This window comes from Echeneis naucrates, chromosome 4, assembly GCF_900963305.1.
Source record: "Echeneis naucrates chromosome 4, fEcheNa1.1, whole genome shotgun sequence".
NCBI lineage: Eukaryota > Metazoa > Chordata > Actinopteri > Carangiformes > Echeneidae > Echeneis > Echeneis naucrates.
Genome location: NC_042514.1, coordinates 10,304,521 through 10,328,582, shown reverse-complemented (window position 1 = coordinate 10,328,582; position 24,062 = coordinate 10,304,521). Strand labels below are relative to the sequence as shown.

The 24,062-nt window shown below is 40.4% G+C and overlaps 3 protein-coding genes across 3 annotated transcripts in view; all 3 read left to right on the top strand.

Moving 5' to 3' along the window:
• The first annotated feature begins 188 nt into the window (after positions 1 to 188).
• On the top strand, positions 189 to 12,527 carry espnla (espin like a). Its single transcript, XM_029500691.1, has 11 exons — positions 189 to 482; positions 1,122 to 1,312; positions 2,467 to 2,653; positions 2,741 to 2,923; positions 3,065 to 3,196; positions 8,533 to 8,697; positions 8,790 to 8,922; positions 9,083 to 9,255; positions 9,341 to 9,505; positions 10,384 to 11,345; positions 11,697 to 12,527. The coding sequence occupies exons 1-11, from the start codon at positions 189 to 191 to the stop codon at positions 12,226 to 12,228; spliced, it is 3,117 nt and encodes a 1,038-aa protein (XP_029356551.1). The 3' UTR covers positions 12,229 to 12,527.
• A 510-nt stretch (positions 12,528 to 13,037) lies between these two features.
• klhl30 (kelch-like family member 30) lies at positions 13,038 to 17,183 on the top strand. Its single transcript, XM_029500676.1, has 8 exons — positions 13,038 to 13,136; positions 13,568 to 14,415; positions 14,507 to 14,711; positions 15,247 to 15,333; positions 15,496 to 15,651; positions 15,900 to 16,088; positions 16,383 to 16,528; positions 16,662 to 17,183. The coding sequence occupies exons 2-8, from the start codon at positions 13,642 to 13,644 to the stop codon at positions 16,908 to 16,910; spliced, it is 1,806 nt and encodes a 601-aa protein (XP_029356536.1). The 5' UTR covers positions 13,038 to 13,136; positions 13,568 to 13,641; the 3' UTR covers positions 16,911 to 17,183.
• Positions 17,184 to 17,418: 235 nt separating this feature from the next.
• The window catches only part of crocc2 (ciliary rootlet coiled-coil, rootletin family member 2), a 30,524-nt gene continuing 23,880 nt past the window's right edge, over positions 17,419 to 24,062 (top strand). Inside the window, 3 exon segments of the mRNA XM_029500116.1 lie at positions 17,419 to 17,487; positions 18,893 to 19,049; positions 19,201 to 19,316. Of these exon segments, the coding sequence (XP_029355976.1) occupies positions 17,419 to 17,487; positions 18,893 to 19,049; positions 19,201 to 19,316 (342 nt within the window).

The window sequence follows — 24,062 nt, the reverse complement described above, 5'->3', positions numbered from 1 at the left end:
TCCTCTCTACCCCGACGGCCACGCCGACCAGCTGGTCGCTGCTAGGGTGTCACTTTCCTGGCTTGGGTGGATGCAAAGACTGCGTGGGCTTTTTTGTTGTTACTGTATCGGAGATGTTCATGGGAAAACATGAGGGTAACCTGCTGGGGCTTGTTCTGTGTGCCATAACTTTCTCATAGCAGCCAGCGATGGTGCTTCATCGAGCCATCCAGGCGGCTCAGGCAGGGGATCTTGCAACCCTGAGGGAGCTAGCATCATCAGGTCACCTCTCCTCAGCCATCACTGATGCTCATGGTGCCAGCCCAGTGCACCACGCCGCCAGATGTGGGCGTCTGGAGTGCCTGCAGTACCTGGTCAGTGAGCTGGGTCTGGCAAGTGCCCCCAGGGCCTTGAACAGGGCCACACCAGCACATGATGCAACAGCAACTGGCCACATCCAGGAGCTGCAATGGCTGGTGGAGCGAGGAGGCTGCAACGTTGAGGTTAGTCAACCTACTGAGAGCAATTGCTACTAAAGGGAGGGCAAAACCTGTCCTAACAGCTCCAATACCTTGGAGAGATCCACGTCCAACCATCTTGCTAATTTCTACCAAGTCATCTATGTGTCAGAAGAAATTCAAGCAATGGCTTTAGATGATCATCTAACTAATCCCAGAGAACACTTACATCACTGCAGTAGTAAAAGGTGCTGTACATTACCTTTCCAGATGTATTACCAGCTGATTACATCACATGGTGTTGACTTACTGGCCCTCTGTTAGTATTATGTAGCAAGCATAATTACATCCAGATGCCTTAGAGCAGCTCCCGCTAAACCTAGTTATTAGTTAAGTAGAGTCAGGTCTACATAGATCTCTTGTTTCTCAAAATTGAATAACATCATTATGATTCAATTCGCAGACTTCTGTCTGAAATTAAGGAAAACATTTCATTGTTTCTGTATGACACTTACAAATGTCTTTGCTGTTTGTGCCCATAAGTATCTCTACAGCAGATTTGGAATGTGAAAAACAGCTTAATCTTGTATCTTGCACATCATCTTGTGTATATATGAGCAATGGCGTGCATTTTGATATTTGGGTATAGTTGATTTCCATTTTTCTTTTGTGAATGTTTGACAGGATAGAGATGCTGCTGGTGCCACAGCTCTTCACCTTGCTGCTCGCTTTGGATGTGTGGAGGTGATGAAGTGGCTGCTTTCTGTTGGAGCTGTGGCAGAGGTGGAGACCAACTGTGGGGCAGTTCCTGCTCACTACGCTGCAGCCAAGGGCAACCTCACATGTTTAAAGCTGCTCATCCAGCAGGCGCCTGGGTGAGTCCAACTGAGGCATCCTTGACTGACATCTGCTGACAAAGCCCTGATTTCGGAGTGAAATATCTTCTCTACTATCACATGGATTTCCATGAATTTATACTATTCATATGATGCTACCAGGATCAAGTGATCACCTGTCTTGTTAAATATCTGGACATCTACAAGGTGGATTTGAAATACACATGGCGCATATGGTATCCTCTGCGCACATATGCTGCGTCCTGCCATGCACAATTTTTTTAGTACTTTATTTAAATGGCTTAAATTTATTAGGCACATCGCTGGGATTTACACAGTCATTGTCCTCACAGGATGAACTGAACAATCTTTGGTAGTCTGACACTGACTTTTCATTGAGCATCATCATCTGGTCCTGTGCTATTTCAGTGTTAGTTTTTTTGTTTAGTGCTAGCTTGTAAATTGTAAGTTACATGGTAAAAGATTACAGGGAACATGATTAACACTATAGCCACTATATATCACTATACATTAACATGACACCAGGAGCACTGTAGTGCGCACACACACGCACACACTCTCGAATTGAACCCCATCTCTGTCACATCTCCTAAACCTGAGACAGTAGTACTCGAGTAAGAACTGGACAGTTACAGAAATAGTCTCCTTGTTACAGGAGATTACTTCTGTAAATTGCATTCCACATGACATGGTCAGACTATCACATGTGACCATCAGTGATCTCTGAATAAAACATGCCTCCATGCTGTCGATCACATGTCAATCTCTTGGTTGTTGAAGTACAGTATATGCATCAGTGTATTTCCACCTGTGTTTTGTCTAACTGGTGTTTCAGATGATTCAACTGAAACCTGCATCCTAATTTTTTAACTGCATTATCACTTCATACTTTTTTGTTCTATCTTTTTTTTTTGTTTTGTTTTTACGACCACTATTGCCATCAAAAATTATAACATATTCTCACCAATTCAAATGGGGCAGCATTTTTCATGTTTTCCAATATGTTACATTGTTCAGGTGCGTAAGGTTCAACATAAACTTGTGTTTGTGTGTGATCAGGTGCAATTGTGAAGATGGTTCCAATCCTGATGATACGTGTAAGCAGTGAAAGGCTGATACTGATAACCAAACCTGTGTTGTTGTTGTTGTTGTTGTTGTATGATGGAGTGCAGGTGTTTGAACCACCAAACTGGTATCGGCGCCACCCCACTCTACCTGGCCTGCCAGGAGGGACACCTACCCATTGTGGAGTATCTGGTCAAGGACTGCAGGGCCGACGTCCACCTGAGAGCCCACGATGGCATGACCTGCCTGCATGCTGCTTCTCACATGGGTCACCAGGATGTGGTGGTGTGGCTGGTGAGTAAAGAAATCCGCATTTGTGTCCCATCATCATGGCGTGTCTCTTGAACCTATTGCTACCTGAAACTGACTGTCACCCTGCAGGTGAGCTGTACTGACATCATGCTTTCCAGCCAGGACAGATATGGAGCAACCGTGCTGCACTTTGCTGCCAGCAGGGGGCACCATTGCATCTTGGAGCAGCTGCTTAGCATGGGTTCAAAGGTCATTAAGGACTACTGGGGAGGGACCCCACTTCATGATGCTGCTGAGAATGGGGAGATAGAGGTTGGTCACAACTTTTTACATTTTTGTGGGTGTCTTTTTTTTTTTTTTTTGTTCTTTCCTGAAAAAAAAAAACAAAAAACAACTAAATAATGCTTGTTGTTATTTCTTCTTCTACTCATATTGCCATGTTCCTTCATTCAGTGCTGTAAGATCCTGTTAGCTAATCAAGCTAACCTTTCAGATGAGGATATTGATGGGTTCACAGCAGCGGCACTGGCAGAGTACAGCGGACACTATGAATGTGCCAGTTATCTCCGTGCCATGGAGAAAAACGTAAGCTCTCTCTTCAGCATATCAAGCATATTTTTACTCAAATGTTCTTATTTTCCTGCTTTTAGTGTGTGTTTCAGCATTGCCAGGCTGTTTATTTTGGTATGAAAAGCAAAGCTGCGTGTAGTTGGGGGAGAACGATGAACAGCAAACATCTGGAGGATCTTGGAACCTGAGTGAATTCCTAATTTCTGACATGTATTCAGTAAGGTGAAGCCTCTCCTGGTCTCTCACACTCAGCCTGATCGCCTTTCTCTCCGGTTCTCTCAGCGCTCTAAGAGTTTTAGGATGATGGGCTTTTGTTTCTAATAAAGCTATGACGCTGTGAGCGCTGAAGGGGGTTTACCTTCTCACTTTGTCACAGAGAACGCTGAGATTTGCTCTTTTTGTGTGGAAAGGACAACACAACTTAATGTGATTGATGAATATTCTATTGTGAACACCTTGTTCATGCTGGTGATACTCAAGTCAAGGGTCAAAACAGAAGAGGCTGTCAAGACATGGCGGTGTAGACAGCCTGCTTTGATCCATTACAGTGTAATTTATTTCCTACTGCTAAACCTAATTAGCAGGTTTAGATGATTATATTTAATACAGATACTCAAATTCATTCTTGTGGAGTTGGTTTTAAATAGTAAACACTAGTTAACTACACAGGCTGAGTGTGAGAGAACAGGAGAGGCTTCACCTTACTGAATACATGTCAGAAATTTGTATTTAAATAGTAAACACTAGTTTACTATTTAATATTTCATTTAGTTTTAATTTAGTTTACTTTATTTAATTTAGTTTTTACTAGTTTAGAGTACCGTGAAGTGAAAGAGCCCATTGGGACCACTCTTTCAGCAAACTTGTTGAACCTTAAAGTGCTGCTGTCACTCGACAGCCACTTGTTGTTTCTGCCTCAGTCTTCTCTCGCATTCCTATATTGTACACAACACAGTTACATATTCAATGAAAGCTGGCTGCCAATGGAAGCCGTGAAGAAGAGCAGCACTCATAAATGAAGAGGGTGATGATTGGGAGCCAGCGAGGCGAAGCTGCTGAGCTATTCTTCAGGAATAATCCTCTCATTGACAATGGAGAGCTAATTAGCACAGGGGCCGCTGTGGCATCAAAAACAGGTGGAGCCACCACCAGCTAAAGGCCTATCAGTTACCCCTCCTGCGGCTCAGGTGGAGGGCCCAGGAGCTGAGCCCGATATGAGATCCACAAGCTTAAGTTTCAGTGTTTTCACCAGTCTGATGCCTGGAACCAGCAACTCTATCCCTCTTTGGAGCCGGGCAGCAGGATGTCATTGGCTTCACACACGCGTTTGATTCCGTCTCATGTTTTTTTTTTTTTTTTTTGGGGGGGGGGGGGGGGGTTGGCTTGTTGTTTTTTTTTTTTTCAGACTTGGAAGTGCTCTGATTGTCACCTGAATAGTGTGTACGATAGGTAGCCAACATAATGTTGTATTAAGTTCCTTGGCAAGGTATGGGTTGGACACGCCAACTGAGGCCTGATGTGAACAATTGGGTCATCAGATAGAGACCTTGGAACAGGAGCTAACTGATCTGATATATTTGGAGAACAAACTGCCATATGTCATGCTTTGAAAGTCAATGTGCCACAGATGAGCTGTACTAGCAGAGATGCTTCAATTACATTTCTGATGGCGTTTCACGTTTGTACAGTACTGCACAAATCACAGTTTTCATTGGTTCTAGAGTATCAGTCACATAATATCATTTTTGTGCAGCAACCTAAATGGATTCAGACATTGACTGGAGAGAGCTGAGTATTTGGCCTCTTCACTTGTTTGGATCGCTCACAACAAGGTCAGACTTGTTCAGCGCCGTCAACCTCTCTTCCTTATTTCGCAGGAACAGCTGCAATCAAGTAAACAGTGCGTAGCGTGAGATTTACTTCACACACATTTTCTCTCCATTCACGGTGATCAGGCCAAAGTCACTGTTTGATCCACCATTATTTGGCTCTGACTTCCTCTGTCCAAGTATTTTTAGAATACTTGGACAGAGGAAGGAAAAACACACTGTCATCTCCATTCATCACTGTGTTTTTTAAGACACACTCTAAATTTCCTCATTGTTTTACTGCAATGAGAGACAAAACACATGCTCATATAATGTTTTACATTGGACATATTGGATATATCACAGTTGCACTTCAGAAGAACAACAAACATAACAATTTTCAAAACAGTAAAAATTTTTTTATAAGTGTTAAAATTCGTAAAACTGAGCAAAAAACAATGTAGTAAACTACACAGAACCACGAGACTAAAAGATATAAACAGCAATTTCATATGTACCTTGCTGGGGTTATATATCGTGGGTATTTTTATATATGTATGAAGTCAACACTTGAACAGGAGGAATGATCACCAGATCCTGTTGCATCGAGTTGATTTGCACCTTTCTATTGTTTTTAGGAAAGACTTTGACAATGACTTTTCCACATTAACAGCTGAAGCAGTATCACATTTTGTGAAAAGAAAAATCCCCTGAACATGGCTGGATAAAATGTCTCTTTTCCAGCTGCTTTGACACGTCTTCCGCTGATACCTGCCTTCGCACAACAGCATGGCCATTGATTTGTCCATGCATTAGCGACATTACCAGGCCACCCTATCCTTTCTCTTAATTATTAACAGCATTCTCCGATCAGAGTTTATTGTTTATTGCCTAGCTGTCCTCAGTCACAAGCAGAGATGCTCAAACGGTGTCAAACATAGCGCCACATCCTCAGAACAGAGCGTCTGCTCCGGATACCTGGCTGCACCTGCATGAGCTGGTGCCTCTGGAGTTTCACTGTCGCACAAGTGTGCGCTGGGAAAGTTTGTCCAAGGTCAAGGTTAGTGTGTTTAAGCTGTTATTATTAGTTATTGATCACTTTCACTGTCTTTTTATCTGTTTTTCTCCTCTTGGTCTATTTGTTTTCCTTTGAACTTTTGTTTCTGTTACTGGAAGTGTTGTGTAATTTTTTTTTTGTAAAATATAATAAACGTGTTGTCATTTTTATAGAAGAGTCCCTTGCTGGTAGATGTTTTTGGCTGTGTATAACCTGCTTTCTGATCAGTTCTGGCCTCTTACGGTTAGTTATGAGTAATACTCCAGGCTCATGACCTTAATATACTTTGTTCTTTGATTTTTGCAAATTGGACTCAAAGATTTTTTTTGTCCTTTCTTAAAACTTGTACAGTTTGTAGATGTACTCTCTGCTTAAGCAGTGATGACAGTATTGGAGTATGAACTAACAGCTGCAAGAAAACCCTAAATGTTGGCAAAAGCATGTCAGTCCATTATTACCTGCACAAGTATTTACCTCCATGCAAGAAACCTGAGAGCATTTTCACATGAGTGTGGACATGTATTTACACTCTAGCGCTCTGTGTATAATGTCCACCCGCTGTATACATTCCACTGTGCAATCACCAGGAACGTGAATATTTCATGTGGAAACAGGTTGTTTTGCTGATTGATTCCAGAGCACTGAATTGTAAGACATGTTTCTTAAAAACATACAATGTTCTGACATACACAACCTCTCATGATTCGACCCACGAGGACTGCAGATTACTGGTGCTGCATGAATGACAGTGAGACAGCACTGAGTAGCTGTTTCTTAACTCTTGGCTCGTAATCTCTGGTGATCAGAGTCTTTGTGGTCTTTGATAGTCAGAGAGTGTATCCAGGCCAAAAACAGGGTTTGGCTATCTATAGCTGCGTGGCAATTGCGATGGGGCTGCTGATGAAAACCAAATGCTCTCTGGCCACTGGGTCTAATTAAACACACACACACACACACAAGGGCCGATTCACTGTAGCTTTTAGGACATTGAATTGTTACGAGAAGGGTCACAAAGGAATCAGGCTCCCTCTCCCTTTTTCCCATCCCCTTTTGTTTATCTGTTTATGGATTACACAACTTCTGGGAAGTTTATTCCTCTGTCTGAGCAGTGTCATAGCATATTTTGTGCTGTTTGACATCAAAGTGTAAGAGGAAATGGCATGGACCACCTCACGGACACAAAGCACAACAGCATGCAGCAGCATATTAAGGGTTCCTTTGATGTTTTGGTTACTAATAATGTCCTCAGAGAGCTGAATTTGATATGCTCTCTGCATGGAGTGCATTAAGACAATACAGGTTCATTAAAGGGGACCTAAATGTTTCCATACATCCCACATCCTCCCTAGAGTGGTGTAAAAAGCCAATTATTCAAGGTTGCTTATTATGCCATGCACTTGTTTTGTTCTTTTGTCGCGTTTGGTGCATGCCCTCTGGCTGTGATATGTTTTGATCTGTTAGTTTGCGTTTACTCTTTAAAGCTAATTTTGTTTGTCTTAAAGTCTACATTTTTATTTAACTGTTTGTGTCAGGACTAAAGAATAGCTTTCTCAGCATAATATACATTTTGACTAAAAACAAGGCATTGCTTACATCCATGTTTAGCCTATTATAACAAACTTACGCTTGTTTGGCAGGAAAAATATGCATCAACAAAATATCAAATTGACCAGTAAAAAAAATTACCTAAACAAATCCTTTTTATATAAAATCGTATGGCTGATCAGGCCTAACTGTCTAAGATCTTATACCTGCTCCACATCATTATATATACTGTATGTCCAAATACATATTACTGTTTCACCTTTACATTCACCTGAAATACTTGTGGGCCAAATATTGTCTGACACAATAAATTAAGGTAAACTAAGCCAGAAAACCATCTTGCAATTGGATGACATTGGCTGGTAAACCCAGCAAAATGTTGACATTCAGTAATCAGTAGTCTTTACTAAATTGTGTTTTTGTGGCCCGTTCAGTTGTTCACTGTTGAGCAGAGATATAAACACCTGCCAAAGTACCCATAATCACCTCTGTGGTAGTAGTAGGTGTCTCTAGAACCACATGACACACACACACACACACACACACGGTTCCGAGGTCAAAACAATCTCAGTCACACCATCGCAGCTGGTAATAAGTAGGCTAATAAGTCTTTTTTCCACATAACCATCAATAAGAGTCTCTGAACTCTTTTTTACTGGTGATGAATTGTGATGGTGAGACTAAAGTCAGGGATTCTGGTTAACACTTACAGATTGTACCGTGATTGCAGAGAGTAAAATAAATAATGTGGAAAGTGCAAACAGTGCCATGAAGTTTTGTGGTGGTTATGGAGTTTTTGGAACACCATGTCTGCTACCAGAACTGGCCATTAAATGTCTCACAAATTGATTAAAATACTATAATTTTAGCTGTTATTAATTTCAACATATTTGGTCTTTAAAGGTCCTAGATTGTATTAACTGTGACTCTGATATTTGCAGGCAGTCTGTGCAGAAAAGTCCATTGAGGTAATCTCTCCAGTGGAGGCAGAAGAGAAGGTGAAGCCAAGTGTGTTGCTGCAGCACAGCAGGGAGGACTACTACAGCTGCCTGACTGACATATGCAGGGACAGTCACAGCTGCATCACAACCATGGATAGTTTGAAGGTGAACCTCAAAAGGACAATGCCTCCTTACTAATTCACAATAGAAACAGAGGCAAATGTGATGTGTTTGTGTCTCTTTGTTTTATCAACTAGCAACCTGAGAGTGAGGAGTCCCCTCAGGCCAGATACCCTCCTGTATATTCGTCACCTTCAGATTCATCCAAACCAGCGGAGCTGCAGAAAACCAATGTTAACAGAATTGAGCAAATTCAAATAGCAACGTCTGGTGAGTTGAACATTTCCATTTGATTTTTAAGATCAAACATTCAAATGTATACCTATGTTACATGTTTGTTTAAGCAAAAAGGTTAACAGGAGGTCACAGCTCAATAAATGAAAATGTGTTTACTACAATGAACTGAGTAAAACGGTGATTTGCATTTCAGTTATTAAAGGTTTCAATCAGCACATGGCAGCTGTGAGTAAGATAACCAACTCTCCTGACAAGACAATGCTGCCTGGTGGAAACCTTCTGGCTGAGAGAAAGCTTCTTGGGGACATGAAGTCCATTCAATCTTTGAAGCAATCGGGGTTATCAGGGGTCTTCACTGGACAAGCAGTAAGCAAGGAATAAAGTCACCATTCCTCTTTTGTTCAGCTGAAATACAAGAATGATGAGAATATCATGGCTGTGTCCTCCACAGAATAAGATGGTAGTTCTGCCCACTGAGGAGGCCAACCTGTCAGATATCGACTATTTGGTGCCCACCCATGATGAGAGAGGCCGACCCATTGCTGAGTGGAAGAGGCAAGTCATGGTGAGACAGCTGCAGGCGAGGCTGCTGGATGAGGAGGATCAGAGGAGGAAGGTCAGTTTTCTAAAGATTCATCCATTTACTCTGAAAAATACACAAAAAGGTCAAATTAATTAAAATTAAACCTGATTCTGGCTCATTTTCCACCTAAACATATGAACTTATAACTTATGTTAGACCATTTTTGTATATATATATATATATATATATATAAAACTAGCTAAGAATGGTCAGGGTATCATTTTCTCCAACCTAATAATTTTACTCAATGTTGGTTGGACAAAAGAAGCAGCTTGAACTTGTACCTTGTAGAAAATTGTGTTGAATTGAATTGTGTGCATGTGTTGTTGTTTTTTTTTTTCTCTCTCTCTTAATTTGCAGATTGATTCATAATGAAAATCATTTGTAATCACAGCTGTAAAGAAATATTGAATGGCCAAGTTAAAATTAAATCATCTCTTTCCTAAGCTTCAGAAAATGAGAATGAGCAGAGCAAAAACTGTGGTTTGTGATCACTATTCTGAATCAGCATCACTAAAAAACACCGTCTTTTAGATTTAATTGCATATAAGAAATAACTGAACACACAGTGCATTGCACGTCAAATATTTCCAAACTTGACATGTGGGTTGGATCACAGTTTTACTGTGTTGTAACTCTTCTCATGTATAAACCATGTTAACTGTTAAAAAAGAAATTAAAGATGACTTGCTGTGCAGTATGGGTGGTTGAGTGCTTAATACACATGACATTTAAACACAGTGTCCTGGGTTTTAATCGAACCAAGAGGCCTATGCTGCAGGTCGTTCACTCTCTCTTCATTTCCTGTCGACATCTCTGCTAATTTCGGTCTGAAATAAGGGCATAAAAATCCCAAAAAAATACAATTTAAAAAAATTACTTGCTGTATTTTTATCTGCGTTCTCTCATAGGAAAATGGAAACAGATATGCCAAAGTCAGCTGGAGGTACTCCCAAGCCCATAATGCCATCCTGGGGCCTTCTGGTGAGCTGCTGACTGAGGATGACCTCATCTATCTGGAGAAGCAGATTGCCAACGTCTCCATGCAGAGGAACTGTGAAGGCTATGAGTTGGAGCTTGCTCGACTGGCTGAGGAGCTAAGGCACATCCTGCCGGCGCCCATAGTCAACATCACCGTCAACACACAGTTCAGAAACTTCACAAGTCAAGTTCCTCTACCTGTGTGGTGCGGCCGCATTTCAGGCATTGTGAAGAGCATGTCTCTGCTCATGACCAACCTGACAGACCAGCCCTACTGCAAGATGCCCAATACTGACCTGATCAGAGTTTTTTCTCAGACCCCAGACAGACAGAATTCCACAAGAGGACGCAGGGAGAGGATAGAGGATGAAATCCATCAGTTTGGAGTGTCTGTGAGTACTCTGAAGTCTAATTTTGAGACGCAGAGATCACCTTTATTGAATGAGCTGGAGCAGAAGGCTGTCACATTAAGCCCTTCCACACAGTTTGGGACCACAGAGTCAGGCAAACAGCCTAAAATCCTAAACCTAGCCCCAGAAACAGACCAGAACAGCGACTCCGGCATTGACTATGATGAAAATGTGGCAGATGTTCAGGAGACCACCAGCCTTAGAAAGGAGCGCATAGTTGTGCTCTTCTTAGGTCACTGGAAGAAATCTGCTTACACCGTGACCCTAAAGACCAAGGATGCAGCAGAGAGGAAGATGAGTGGTGGTAGCCTGGGGACAAGTGACAAATCTGGATCAGATCCTAGAGGCAGCATGGAGAGTGCTCAGTCAAAGATGATGAACAGCTCTCTGGGCCATTTTTTCAAACAGAGGAGTGCTGTCAACAAGATGCTGGGAAACTGGAGGAACATGATCTCTAGTGTTCCATCCAGACAGATACGCAGGTAGCGCTGCATGACTTTCCATGATTTACTATCATCTTTGTCTGTCAGAGTACTCCTGCAGTTCTCTAAGTGTGGGGTGCACCCCACTGGTGGAGAAGCAGGTTGAGGCCAGTCGGGCCACGAAAATCCCACCTATCCAAAGTGGGAATGGTCGAAAAAGTTTGAGAATTACTTGAATACTCCAACTGCACTGTGAAACTATGATTGGTTATGCTGTCAAATGACCCAGAACTTATTCAGTAATAAAAACATAAAAAAAAACACCAAATTTTGTATCAACAACGAGACATTATGTGTAGCAGCAGCCATAGTTTGGACACACCTTGAATAACCATGCAGTGTCATCCACAGGCTCCACAGGCAGAAAGCACTGTACTCCCCAGAGCAGTTCCTACCTCGTCTGGATGGTGTGCCAGTGGAGTATGACAACCTGACCCTGGATCTCTTCATGCTGGGTTACTTTCACATCCTGGAGCTGGAGCTGCCTGTGGATGAACGTAAAATGAGGCACCTGTTGTGTTTCGAGGTGTTCGACCACGTTGGGAGCTTTGCCTGGGAGCTGGTCCGGGACTTTCATAAGGCCGTCATGCAGGAGATTGAGGATGGAAACCGTGAGTGGAAGGATGGCTTTGAAGATATTAAAGTAAAGTTCTTTGGAAATGCTGTAGGTCAGTCTGAAAGTACTGCAGAAGTGGTGAAGCATAGTCTCCCAGAGGTTAGACAGGTCCCTAAAGTCATTGTACAGACACCTACACCAGATGAAGGGAAGCTCTACTCTGGCACAGATATTTCCAGTTTTAGCAATGAAGAGATTTGTAAATACATTGATCGTAGTTTTGCTTTTTGGAAAGAGAAAGAGGCAGAGATCTTTGATTTTGAGTAGTTTGTTCAGTAATTTTTTGATATTTTTGTATGCTCTTTAGGTAAAAGACATTAGGCCTTGTTATCAAACCTTAATATGTTTGAATTGTGAATGAAATTGTTTGAAGCACTTATCATCTTATTATATCACTTTTCAATCAGATATTTCCTCACTTGAATGCTGATTTTGTTAATTTTATACTGTAATTTTTGTGTTAAAGTTGAAAATCAATTAATTCCAGACATTTAGACTGTGACTGTGGTAAGAAGAAAAGAAAGAAGCACATTCATGATACAAGGTTATTAAATATTTTTGGTATAGGTTTTTAAACTTTTGTATCGAACTGGCACTGGCATTTCAACTCATACTCATTATAACAAAGTGTGTGTGTGTGTTTTGGAGTTAATAAAAAAACTTTCTTCCTTTAGTAAGAGCATTTTATGGGAAATATTACTAAGAAAACTTGGAGCCATGCACAGAAAAGTAAGGGCACCAATTTTTATAAATAAATAAATCATTATGCTGATTCCTTTATTGCCATATTCCGCAGGCTTTATTTAATTCTCCTTTTATTTCTTACTGTTTAAGGAACCATAAATAAAATCCTACACACAGTAAACACGCTGTGCACAAACAGTAGCACATTGGTGCCCCATCATCTATCTCTTTGCTAGCTTCCAGGGACATACAGAAAATGTAGAATATGTCCTTGTAACAGCAGCTGTGGGTCCCATGCATGTTGTTTGGAATCTGACTTCAGCACAGCGTCAGTCAGTCCTAAAAATAACTTGGAGAAAGACAGCTAGTACCTCCCAGTGACTTGGCAAAAGCCTTCCACCATGCTGCCCCCTCCATATTGCTCTAACCAACTGCCCTACTACACACACCATTTTACTGGAAGGATGAGCCATCATTTCTCCTCTTTTGTGGTGAGTTGTTTTTTGTTGGTTTTTTTTACTTAGTTTCACAGTATTTGGTGACAGGAAATGTACTTTATTGTTGGCTTTCAAGGAGTTTAGAGCCATCTCATAGTCATCACACCATACCATACTAACCAAAACAGCTTAGTATTAGAAGTATTAGAAGACAAGTATCTTTTTTTTTAACATGACACAATTTTGTAATAAGAAAGAGAAACACTGAGAAGAAAAATTCAGCCTTGGCTTTTTTTCATACTAAAAATAGTTGTTATGCTAATACTTAAGACTAATTTTAGTATTAATGATGTATCATGAAGGATCTCTGTGTGAGGCAGGTGAATCGAATGTTTCCTTTCCTGTCAGGACTTCTTCAGCAGAAAGTTCCTGATGTTGTTCTTCCATTAACATGATTGAAAAGGTTTTTTTTTCTCCACATTTAGGTGACCTTCTGAACCTCATTTCCATCATCCCCCTTGAGAGAAGTTCTAACCAGCATTGTGAACTAGAGTAGACCATGGTGCGAAACGTGGATGACTTGGACTTCTGTCTGTCCTCTCATCCTCAAAGTATCTTGGAGGGCTTACATTCACTCTGCTCTCACCCTAAACTGGTTGATGTGACACTGAGTGCGGGCGGTCGGGACTTCCCCTGCCACCGCAGCGTGCTGTCCCTCTGCAGCATGTACTTCCGCTGCATGTTCTCAGGTGACTTTGTGGAGAGCATAGCTGCTCGTGTGGAGCTTCATGATGTTGATCCTGATATCCTCAGCCACTTGCTGGACTTTGCTTACACTGGAAAACTAACCATCAACCAGAGCAACGTGGAGGGGTTGATCTGCACCTCCAGCCAGCTACAGTTCCAGACAGTGAGAGCTGTTTGCAGCCGGTACCTCCAGCATCAGATCGATGCAACCAACTGCCTGGGAATCCTGGAGTTTGGACAGATCCATGGTTGCCCTGAAGTGGTGGCTAAAGCATGGGCTTTCCTCTTGCAGAATTTTGAGGCTGTACAAGAAGGCGAGGAGTTTCTTCTATTAGATAAAAACAGACTGGTTGCCTGCCTGTCGGATGAAGGACTACAAATTCGGACAGAATGCAACCGTGTGGAGGCCATATTGAAATGGGTTAGTCACCACAAGGAGTCTCGGCTTTGCCACCTCCCTGAACTCCTCACTTTGTCTCATCTCTCTCTACTCAGCCTGGACTACCTGGCTGACACCCTGCTGAAGGACACTCTGGTCGAGGCGTCCCCCAGCTGCAGAGAGACCGTAGAAAGAATTCACAGAGAGGTTAGTGAGTTTCTCATTCTTTTCAGCTCTTATCTTTGTTTGTTCAGTGTGAATGGATTTCCAAAAACAATCATGACTTTTTCTTTTTTAGAAAATGGATTTGGCACCAGAGTACTTGGACAGAGTCAATTCTCAGAGTCCACAACCAAATCTACAAGAGGTGCTGTTTGTAATGGGAGGTCGTTCGATGGATGACTCAGATGATGATGATGATGACTCAGATCAAGATGAGGACAGAGACCCAAGATTGCAAAGGCTGCTGCCTAGGAACTGTGCTTTCTACAACACAAAGACGAGTAAAAAAATATTATTTCCCCTATGACAAAGTCAAGTTTCAAGTGTTTAAGATCACAATACATTTTGCAACACAAAATAGTTTGGAAGTGCCTGTCTGATCCCTCAAAACAGTTTGGCAAATGTGTTTTAGGTCATTAAATTTAGTGCTAACAGAAAAATGGTCCTGCAGGAATGCAGTTTGGATGTGACAAAACTTCCTCAAATGAGCGTTTTATTGTGCTGGCGGAGGATATCCTTGTTCATGTTTATTATATGGGAAGATAAGGAAAAGATTGTTGCATCTCATTCAAACATTTCTGGTTTTATGTCGAGGCAGAATGTGTTGTTGTGTTGAAGGTTGTGCAACAAAAGTTGTATTTCTCAACAGTTTCAAGCCAGCAAGCAATAGCCTGTGGCATGCTTTTATTTAAATGGTGCTCCAGGATATTAGTGTGTCTTTGCTTAATAGCCTTATACATTTGCATACTATATTTGTGAAAACCTTTCTTATGTTCTTATGGTCAAACATAAACTCCTTTTTCTTGTCCTCTGCAGAACAGTGGCACGAGCTCCCTAACTTTCCCAACCCTAACAAATGGGGTTACTCTATTGTCTCCTTGAACAATGATGTATATGTTACAGGTGAGTCGAGTCAAGAAACCCATTAGGGACCCAACACAGAGAGTTATTGCTGACAATAAAGGAGCAATGATAAATAGGTTTTGAGCAGAACTCACCGGTGTTTTTATGAGGAATGCAAAATATTTTCAGACTTTTGACAATGTGCCCTTGTCTTTCTCACAGGCGGCTCACGAGGTTTGAATACCAACACCTGGTCGACCACAGAGACCTGGAAGTACATCACAAGGGAAGGGAGGTGGGTTACTGTGGCACCCATGCTTCGTCCTCGGACTAACCACACATCAGCAACCCTCAATGGCGAGATTTACGTCATTGGAGGTAAGAAAATAAATACAGTCCTGGATGTGGTGCCTTAAACCTCCAATTCAAAGGAAAACTGGTCTTAATGTATTGCCTCTGCTGTGATACTTTGTAAGAACGTGTTTCTTCTGTGTGTGTGTGAATAGCCTGAAATATTGCCCCATTTTCACGTCTGTTTGCACCGCAGCCTCCTTTAAATATGAGTACTTGTTTATATTTGTGAAGCCAAGATTCAGATTTATCACACATTAATTTCCCTTCTTCAGGTACAACATCAGACAAGGTGGAGGTTGAGCATTATGACCCTTACAACAACACCTGGGCCTTGACATGCCCTGCTTTAAAATATGTGACTAACTTCACCGCTACAGCGTGTCATGGGAAGCTCTATGTAATTGGTTCGTGTGCTGTGAAGTATAATGCTTTGGCCATGCAGTGCTACAATCCTGTTATAGGTAAGGATGCTCAAAACACTGCTTTTTTTTTCTTTTTTATTTAATTATTAAACTATTTCTTCAAGTTGTGCTTTTTGCACTCTTATGATACTTATGTTTTATTAGCCTTAACCAAATCTATATAATTTTCACATATACTTACATTGGCGAAATTTGAAATGTGAAGACTTCATATTGTACTAAATGTGGTTAATCTTGGATGTCACAAAGAGCAAACAAACAAAATTTATGCAAAGCTCATTTTGAATGTTTGTATTTTTTACTTAGCAAAATCATAACATGTATTTTTTACAGACAGCTGGATCAGCATATGTTCACCCTTCATCCCAAAGTACTTGTCCTCTCCCTGTTCAGTCTGTGTGGATAGAATTATATATCTCGTTGCTGACAACACTAAGAAAGTCTATTCCTATGATCCAGAGGCGAACATGTGGCAGAAGGTGATTTTATATATCATACTAACAAGGGTCCAAATAATACACTCAATTGTATAAATGGGTTAAAGCTAAAATTTTTACTTTCAGAATTTGTCAATTCACAGTTGATAATTTGATGACTCATCCTTCTCATCAGGTCCAGCATCTCCACATGCTTCATGAGAATGGCGGTCTGGTGACACTAGATGGGAGGTTGTTTGTTACTGGGGGCCACTGGAAAGGTATGGAGGGCGATTACGGGGTGGAGGTGGAGGTTTATAACAGAGCATCCAACACCTGGGAGGTGGAGGGCTTCCTGCCAAGACTTTGGTTCTACAGTGGGGTCTGCACCATTTTCCTAGATCCATCCCAGTGGCCAGAGCATTTCCCCGTAGATTCAACATAATTGCCTTCTCTCCTGAAAGAACTAAACTCAGGGTCAAAGAGTTCACAGAGACATGTTTCTGTCATATTGATGTTTCAGTACAAATGGAATGTTAATCACAGGATGTCATTGTATCCTAGAATAGTTTGTTATGTGATCCTTGGGTATTTTTGGTTGCTTTTAGTCCCGACTTGACTGCTCAGCTGGTGTTTATTTATACTTCGTATCATGTGTTAGAGACCTGAATTCCTTTTTGTGTTATTGAATGGTACTTCTGTATCAGTAAATCTTTGTAGAAACAAATTTTGGGCTCCTGTACTCATTCTTTTTTCTTCTTCTTCTTCTTCTTCTTCTTCTTCTTCAAAATGCTTGAGTTTGTTTTTTTTTTTTTTTTTTATAAAATGTGTTCCTGAAAATAGTCAAACAGCCGTGAGTCCTCTGTGTGAAAAGCACTGCTGACTTCGCTCTTGGGGAGTCTTGATCATTAACCTGTCGGAATCCAGTGGCCTGTTATGGCGTCTGTACTGCCATGGAAACGCCCAAGCCAGCATTCTGTTACCATGGCAAGGGTCCGGAAACACGTGATCACCTTGGCAACGTAAGAGTGGGACGAGTGGTCGCTCTTTGGTTGCGGTTGCTCCTTAAATTTCTAGCCTAAAAACTTTTACTTGGGATTTAAAGCCTTCATACCATTTCTTTAAGTAGCTATTGGCTGTTCTTTTCTTTATTTCTTACAGCACAATGGTAGTGACATATTTTTGCGTTTTTTAGTCCGCTTTACACCTTGAGATATTAGCTAATAGCAAGCTAACATTAAGGTCAATAGATGACATTTTATTGTTAAAGCTTGGGCAGTTTTGCGATGAGCTCTCAACGGGAGCATTCACCTACACTGGAGGCTGTGATTCAGGTGGGTGACCCAACAACTCCCATTATTTTCTAAACAGACTTTTCAATCAATTCCATTGACTTCCATCCCCATTATATGTGTGTTGTTTGTTTGTAAAAATAACTAATAATAATGAAAGTGATATATTTTATTAATGGTAAGATTGGATTAACTACTGCAATATATTAATCACTGATCGAAAAATTTATTTCTCGCTTTAACATTTCAGCTGTTAAAATGGGAGATAGTTTGAGCTAATTAGAGTACTAGAGTAAGTAGTTCAAGTTATAGCTACACCATAAAGCAACACCATAAAGGTTTTGCTCGTTATACTTCTGTTAATCCCTGCGACTCGGAAATGGAAAATCAGTAGAAGATGAATGGATGGAAGGATGGATTTCTGTTAATAATGTGATGTACTGGAATAGAAGGACATAACATGTACATATTAACGCATGATTACCTCAAAACTAACCCAAAAAAGTAAAGGGATTTTTTTTTACATTTTTGAAAGCTAAAATTCTGATAACTAACTGCTTCTTTTTTGGGCGGAAAAGAAAGCATTCAGGCTCATCTTCCTGACTGAATTATAAAAACAGTTGGGACGTGATTCAACGGTGGTAACTGAATGACCAATAATTACTGAAATGGAGAAACTGGGATTTAGGTACATTTTCATTGTGAAAATTGAGTACATTTACTTTAGTGTTTTTGGGTGGCTTATCTCTGTTATATACTACTAGGCTTCTATGTTTATCTGACATTTGTAGTTATTTTGCAGATTAGATTGTGAATTTTAGATTTAAAAGATTGAAACTATGCACTTTTATAGATGTAAATGTCCCATTACACAGTAGTTAGAATTTAATCGCAAAATCCACCAAATGCAACAATTAAATGCCTTGTCAAAGCTTATGAATCAGTAATAACCAGTCAATAATACAACATATACAATACACAAACCTCCAGTCCCTATTCTGTGGAATGAGTATGGCTACTTTCGAGTAAGTGCTTTTATTTCTTTACACACTGTTGATTTCTTTGTCAATCTTAAATGAGCTGCGCCTTTTATGCTCAGTTTAGTGATGTGTCTTAATCATTGTTGTGATTGTAGAAGTTGGAGGAATCCCTGCATCATTCTGAAGGCAGCACAGCAGAGAGGACACTGACACTTTGCAGAGATGGACAAGAACCCAGTGTCATTGTCTCTATGCCTATCTCCACTTGTATCCACCAGATCATCAATCGCAACTTGGCTGATCAGCCACTTGGTAAGGAAAAGAGCTTGAATTGAAATTTAGACAAATGCTTTTAAGACATCCAGCACTAGAAATGAATCTGCCTTGCCAGATATCAGATATAATTTTATTCCATGTGGTGGAATTGACACTTTTGTATACATGATATCCTCCCTAATCACAGGTGAGAACTCTGGGGTCAGTGATCTGGAGGAGAACAGGGCCCTGAGGGAGCAGCTGTCTCCAAGCCTGACCGACCATGACCAGCCTCTAGTCAAACAGGCCAGTCTCACTGACAGGGTAGGTATGACACAGGACAGCAACACATTCTCAGGCTGAAGTTAAGCTCTGGAACTTTATTCAATGTTTTCAAAATTGTTGCATGCATGCAATTCTGGTTCATTGTTATTTATGTTTAAACAAACAAAAAAAAAGTGTGACACATCTCTATATAAATTTTTCTGGAAGTGTTTTCCACACTTACTTTGACTGAGCCTGCACCAGCAAACATTACTTTTGATGTGTAATACTGTTTAATACTATAGACAGTAAGTTTGTACAGTTTCGTTTCGAGATGAGATCAAGAGGGTTAACCACACTGGAGAACTGACTGCAAAAAGCTAGATACATTTGAAATGGAATATGGTAACAGTAAACATCACTGTTGCACTGCTCTTTCCAGCAGGAAAAACCTTTTGGAGCTGAATAAACAGACATTGTGGGAAGGTAGAAACAACTTTGCATCTACTGTAGTGAAAACTGAGGGGAGAAAGAATTTAAGGACTCTTGATTTAATTAACTTGTAACTTGACACAGACTCATATTTTGTGTCATACATTTTTCTTCAACATGGCTATGGAACTTAAGTTTGTAGTATACAATACGTCCTATATAGGCATCAATTGCATGTGTGTGTGTGAAAGGATGCATCTGCATGCATATGGTTGTGTGTTATGTGTTTATATGTATAAATAAGAGCAGGGAGGGTGGTATCATGAAGGGTTTCCTTATGGTCTGCTTGGGTAGACTCAGATCCCCTGTGCTCATGAGAACCGGCGTCTCCCTCATAGCCCCCCATGGTTGCTCCCTTCATGTAGCGTTTGCTGTTTTGGGAGGAAATTGTGAAGGTCACTGATCCCTTGAGACTGTTGAAGAAAAAGCTCATTTTTCATGGTGCACAAAGCAGCCATTTGTGATAACACTGCACGCATTCTGTTGCTTAAATCTAATGAACCCCTACTGTTTGCCTTACTTTTGGAACTTATTTAAAACCACAGCTATAAATATTCTTAATTGGGTTTCCAGATTTATATATATATATCATGTTTTTTTTTTATATTTTTCGAAGTGTGAAAAATCAGGAAACCCAAAAAAACAAGGTAGTGTGGCTTGTATGAATGCCCACACCACTAAATAGCAGTTTGAAAACTAGAGGGGCAAGATTAACAGATATAACAATTTACCTTTTTTTCAGAAGGATCAGAGAAATGAAAGCTGTTAACGCAGCTGAATGTTTTATGTACATGTCTCACAAGTCACAAGGTTCAATGCGAGAATCTGTTGTGACTTGTCTGTTCCAGTTAAAACTCCTGTCCTCTTCTAACAATGTTTTCCCTGCAGAAAATTGGCAGCTTCGGAGTTTGGTGATGTTAATGCGATGTGCTAAGCCATGCCTTAGAGAAAAATTACTAATGAAGTTAAATTAAACATTTAGGCCAGCAGTTGTATGTGTGGTAAGGATTCCCTGTTGAAATTTTTCCAAGCAAATTGTCAGTAAACTTAACAAAGTTTCTGTTGTGATGAGATTTGTCCGATGGAATAGCTGTGAAACAAAATTGGTTGCAATGGACTATATTGAAATATTAGAAATGATTTATAATTTAGATGATGCTGATTATTATTATTACCATAATCTTATTATGGATATGGATAATATGGTTTCTATTGTATTTTTCAAGATTAAAATAATCACAACATATTTTCACTGTATATTTTGTTGAAAAGCAGATAGTGGGAAATGTTGCTGGTCTATAAGCTCTTGAGAAAAACTGAACAGACAAATTTTCCTGGATAATTTATGCAAAGTATTATAACTCTCAGGTTGTTGCAATGTGACCAGGTATTTTTCATTCCAGTTTGTTAAGCACATTGTGGACCAAGCCCAACATAAAAAGTATTTTAATGTCAGCAGCAGGAACTTTTTAATAATTATGGGCTTTCATCTATCTATTTACACAGCTATATATTTATTTCTTAGTAATTTTCTAGCCAATTCACAATTCTCAGCTGGTTGCCTCACAACTTCACAGTGCCAACAGTGTCAGTCTCAACAGCCCCTGTGTCGTTGGTTGATTTTTTAAAATGTATTTATTTATATATTTATTTATTTTGTACACCTCAGTTCTTGTATGGATTAAGCAAATGTGATTCAATATTGTAATTTGTGAGCTTCAGAGGTAGTGTGGTGCTGAACAGAATATTTTACACTTAAGCAGAGCCAGGCTAGCCCTCCCTTCCATTTCAGTTCCAGCTGAGTTTTCAGTGTGTCTGTGGGTCAGGAGGCAGAGTGTGTGTTCGGCGGGCACTATACGTGCGTGAGTACTGTAGATAAATGTTCTGTTATAAAGCTCTTTCACTGCTCAGTGAAAATAGAATAGTGTGATGCAAGTCCTTTCACCATTTAGTCTTTGTGCTACACTAAGTTAACTACATGCTAGTGATATCTTCAAATCCACTCAACAGGTACAGAGAAATTTTTTTCACAAAATGTCCAAATCTTTTTTTTTTTTTTTTTCAGAACGCTTTTCTGTTTTTATCAAGATCGCCCCCTTTGACATATATATTTTTGGAAACTGACACTGCATGTGATGCTGAATTTACAAGGGTCTCTTTTAGAAATTCATCTGATTATAATAGTTTCAGAATGTCAACTAAAATCTGTCCACCAGAGACTGTGTGACAATTGAGAGACATATGCAGTTATTTCTACAGCTTTTCAGTCTTGACCTAAGAGAAGACCATTAACGCAACACTGGTGAAGTCACACCTGGACTCTGAAAACCTTTTTCTGTCTCTGTTATGTTACTCAATGTGATCTCTGGTGACCCCAGAAAATTGCACCTGAACCTGGATAAACCTTGACCCAGTTTGTGAGCTGGATGGCCTCGGGAGGTTGGAGAACATGTGTGTTTGAATTCTGAACCCTCTGTGTTGCTTTTGGCAGCTGGCCAGTGTGCATTTTCTCATACATAGACATGCATACCTTACTGCCCGAACATTTAGTAAATGCCTGTGCAATTCAGCAGTGTGGCAGTCAGTTGGATAAAGATAAATTCTTGCTGAATGATTTCTGACACCAACTGCCATTTACCAGTGCCCTCTGAAATCTTGAATCCCATGGTCTCTGCATAAAAACCCAGTCAAACATTGTTGGACAGATAAAGTCTCTTTTTAGAGATTGTGTTACTGTCCCCTTTAACCCTGCTACCCCATTCTGTTTCAATTTTTTTTTTCCCTGGCACAAACCCATTCATTTAGACTGCAGTTTGAATGGAACATTGCCAAAAAGTATGAGTATCATGAAAATCATGAAATTGTAAAAATTAATTGCCTTCCCCAGAGAAAATATGCTTAAAAGCCTGAAAAGTTTGATGAAAGTTTTCCATTAAAGCCTTTCACCATTTGGCATTGGTCTGCTTACACTACCTGACTTGAAAGTCAGGTAAAAATAATATTATTTTTTCATGACAAGAGCTTCTACACAAATGTGAAGTCTTGAACTGAACTGACTGAGTGGATGTCTGTGTGTGTAGGTAGGTTTCGTACAGCACTGTCCTTCCTGGTGGCATCTGTATTACGTGGTGCAAGGCCAGACACATGTTTGTGAGTACTTAGCATGTATTATTAGTTTGGTTGTATTTGCACAGCTTACTTGTATCCTTGTATGCCATCACAGCAGCTGTCCCCATGACCAAAACACTCCATGGTAACAAACGTACAGCAGCTCCCCATCCGTACTCCCATTCTCCCTGTTTGTTATCCCACATTGTGTAATTATGGTTAGTGATGATACATAAACAGCTTTCACAATCAGCTGGGGCTCTTTCACAGAGTCAGCACTCAGGGGGTAATGGCTATGTTGTTGAAGTAGGATAGTGAGTTTTTTGGGCGGCTTGGGGACGATGGACATCCGCTCCAGCTGTGTTTAGGAATCTGACAGATAGTGCACTCCATTAATTCCCTTTATTAAGCCTCTGGGCCAAGGCCAAGGCAGGGAAAACGAATGCAGCTGTAACCCTTCACATGCTGGCTGGACTGTACACCCATGGCCAGATGTCACCCTGTGTGAATCAGAGACAGAAAGAAGCGAGTTGCTGAAAATGCATTTCTGTAGAGATAGGCTTGTATGGGCAAACAGTGCTGGTTTTACAAAGTAGGAAAGGAAAAAAATTCCAAGATACTGGGTTAAAATTAGATAAACTGGTGTTATTGGATCTCCAAATGTTATGACATTCAGTCAGTGAGAGAATAGCATAATCATAATTTGGTAACTGAAATGGATTTGATTTTGATCTACCACATGAGCAAAGCAGCAACTTTTGGCCAGATACCAAAGCCTTCACAAGGGCCTTGAAAATGATTCTCTTGTTGCTTGTTGGCAGATGAATCAAAGCAACATTATCCCTTGATGTTGTTTGAAATATTTATCAAAAGAGACAATACAAGTAGTGGCACAAATCATAAATATCAAGAAATATAAAAAGTTAATACAAAGCACATTTTATGAGGCTGAAATGTCTTTACTTTGGAATCACAAGCAGGGCTGAAGAAACAGATACTTCGGATTGAAAAAATAAAAGGAACCATAGCAACCACATGGAAGCATAAAACATACCATGACATAAGGGCTCTTTTTATATAGATTGCATCTTGAATGTGATTGCAAAATGGCAGTATTCTACCTCCAAGATTCAGGATCCAGTGGAATTGTGCACAGTCCACTTTAGAGGGTTGCAAATCCTGCTCAAGAGTGCTTGTACTCTTGAG

Excerpts from the sequence above, each read along its gene's own strand:
- espnla (XM_029500691.1), top strand. The coding sequence starts at position 189 with ATGGTGCTTCATCGAGCCATCCAGGCGGCTCAGGCAGGGGATCTTGCA. Across the intron at positions 8,698-8,789 it reads CAACCATGGATAGTTTGAAG|CAACCTGAGAGTGAGGAGTC; the intron begins GTGAACCTCAAA and ends TTTATCAACTAG. Across the intron at positions 8,923-9,082 it reads AATTCAAATAGCAACGTCTG|TTATTAAAGGTTTCAATCAG; the intron begins GTGAGTTGAACA and ends TTTGCATTTCAG.
- klhl30 (XM_029500676.1), top strand. The coding sequence starts at position 13,642 with ATGGTGCGAAACGTGGATGACTTGGACTTCTGTCTGTCCTCTCATCCT. Across the intron at positions 14,416-14,506 it reads TAGAAAGAATTCACAGAGAG|AAAATGGATTTGGCACCAGA; the intron begins GTTAGTGAGTTT and ends TTTCTTTTTTAG. Across the intron at positions 14,712-15,246 it reads TTTCTACAACACAAAGACGA|AACAGTGGCACGAGCTCCCT; the intron begins GTAAAAAAATAT and ends TGTCCTCTGCAG.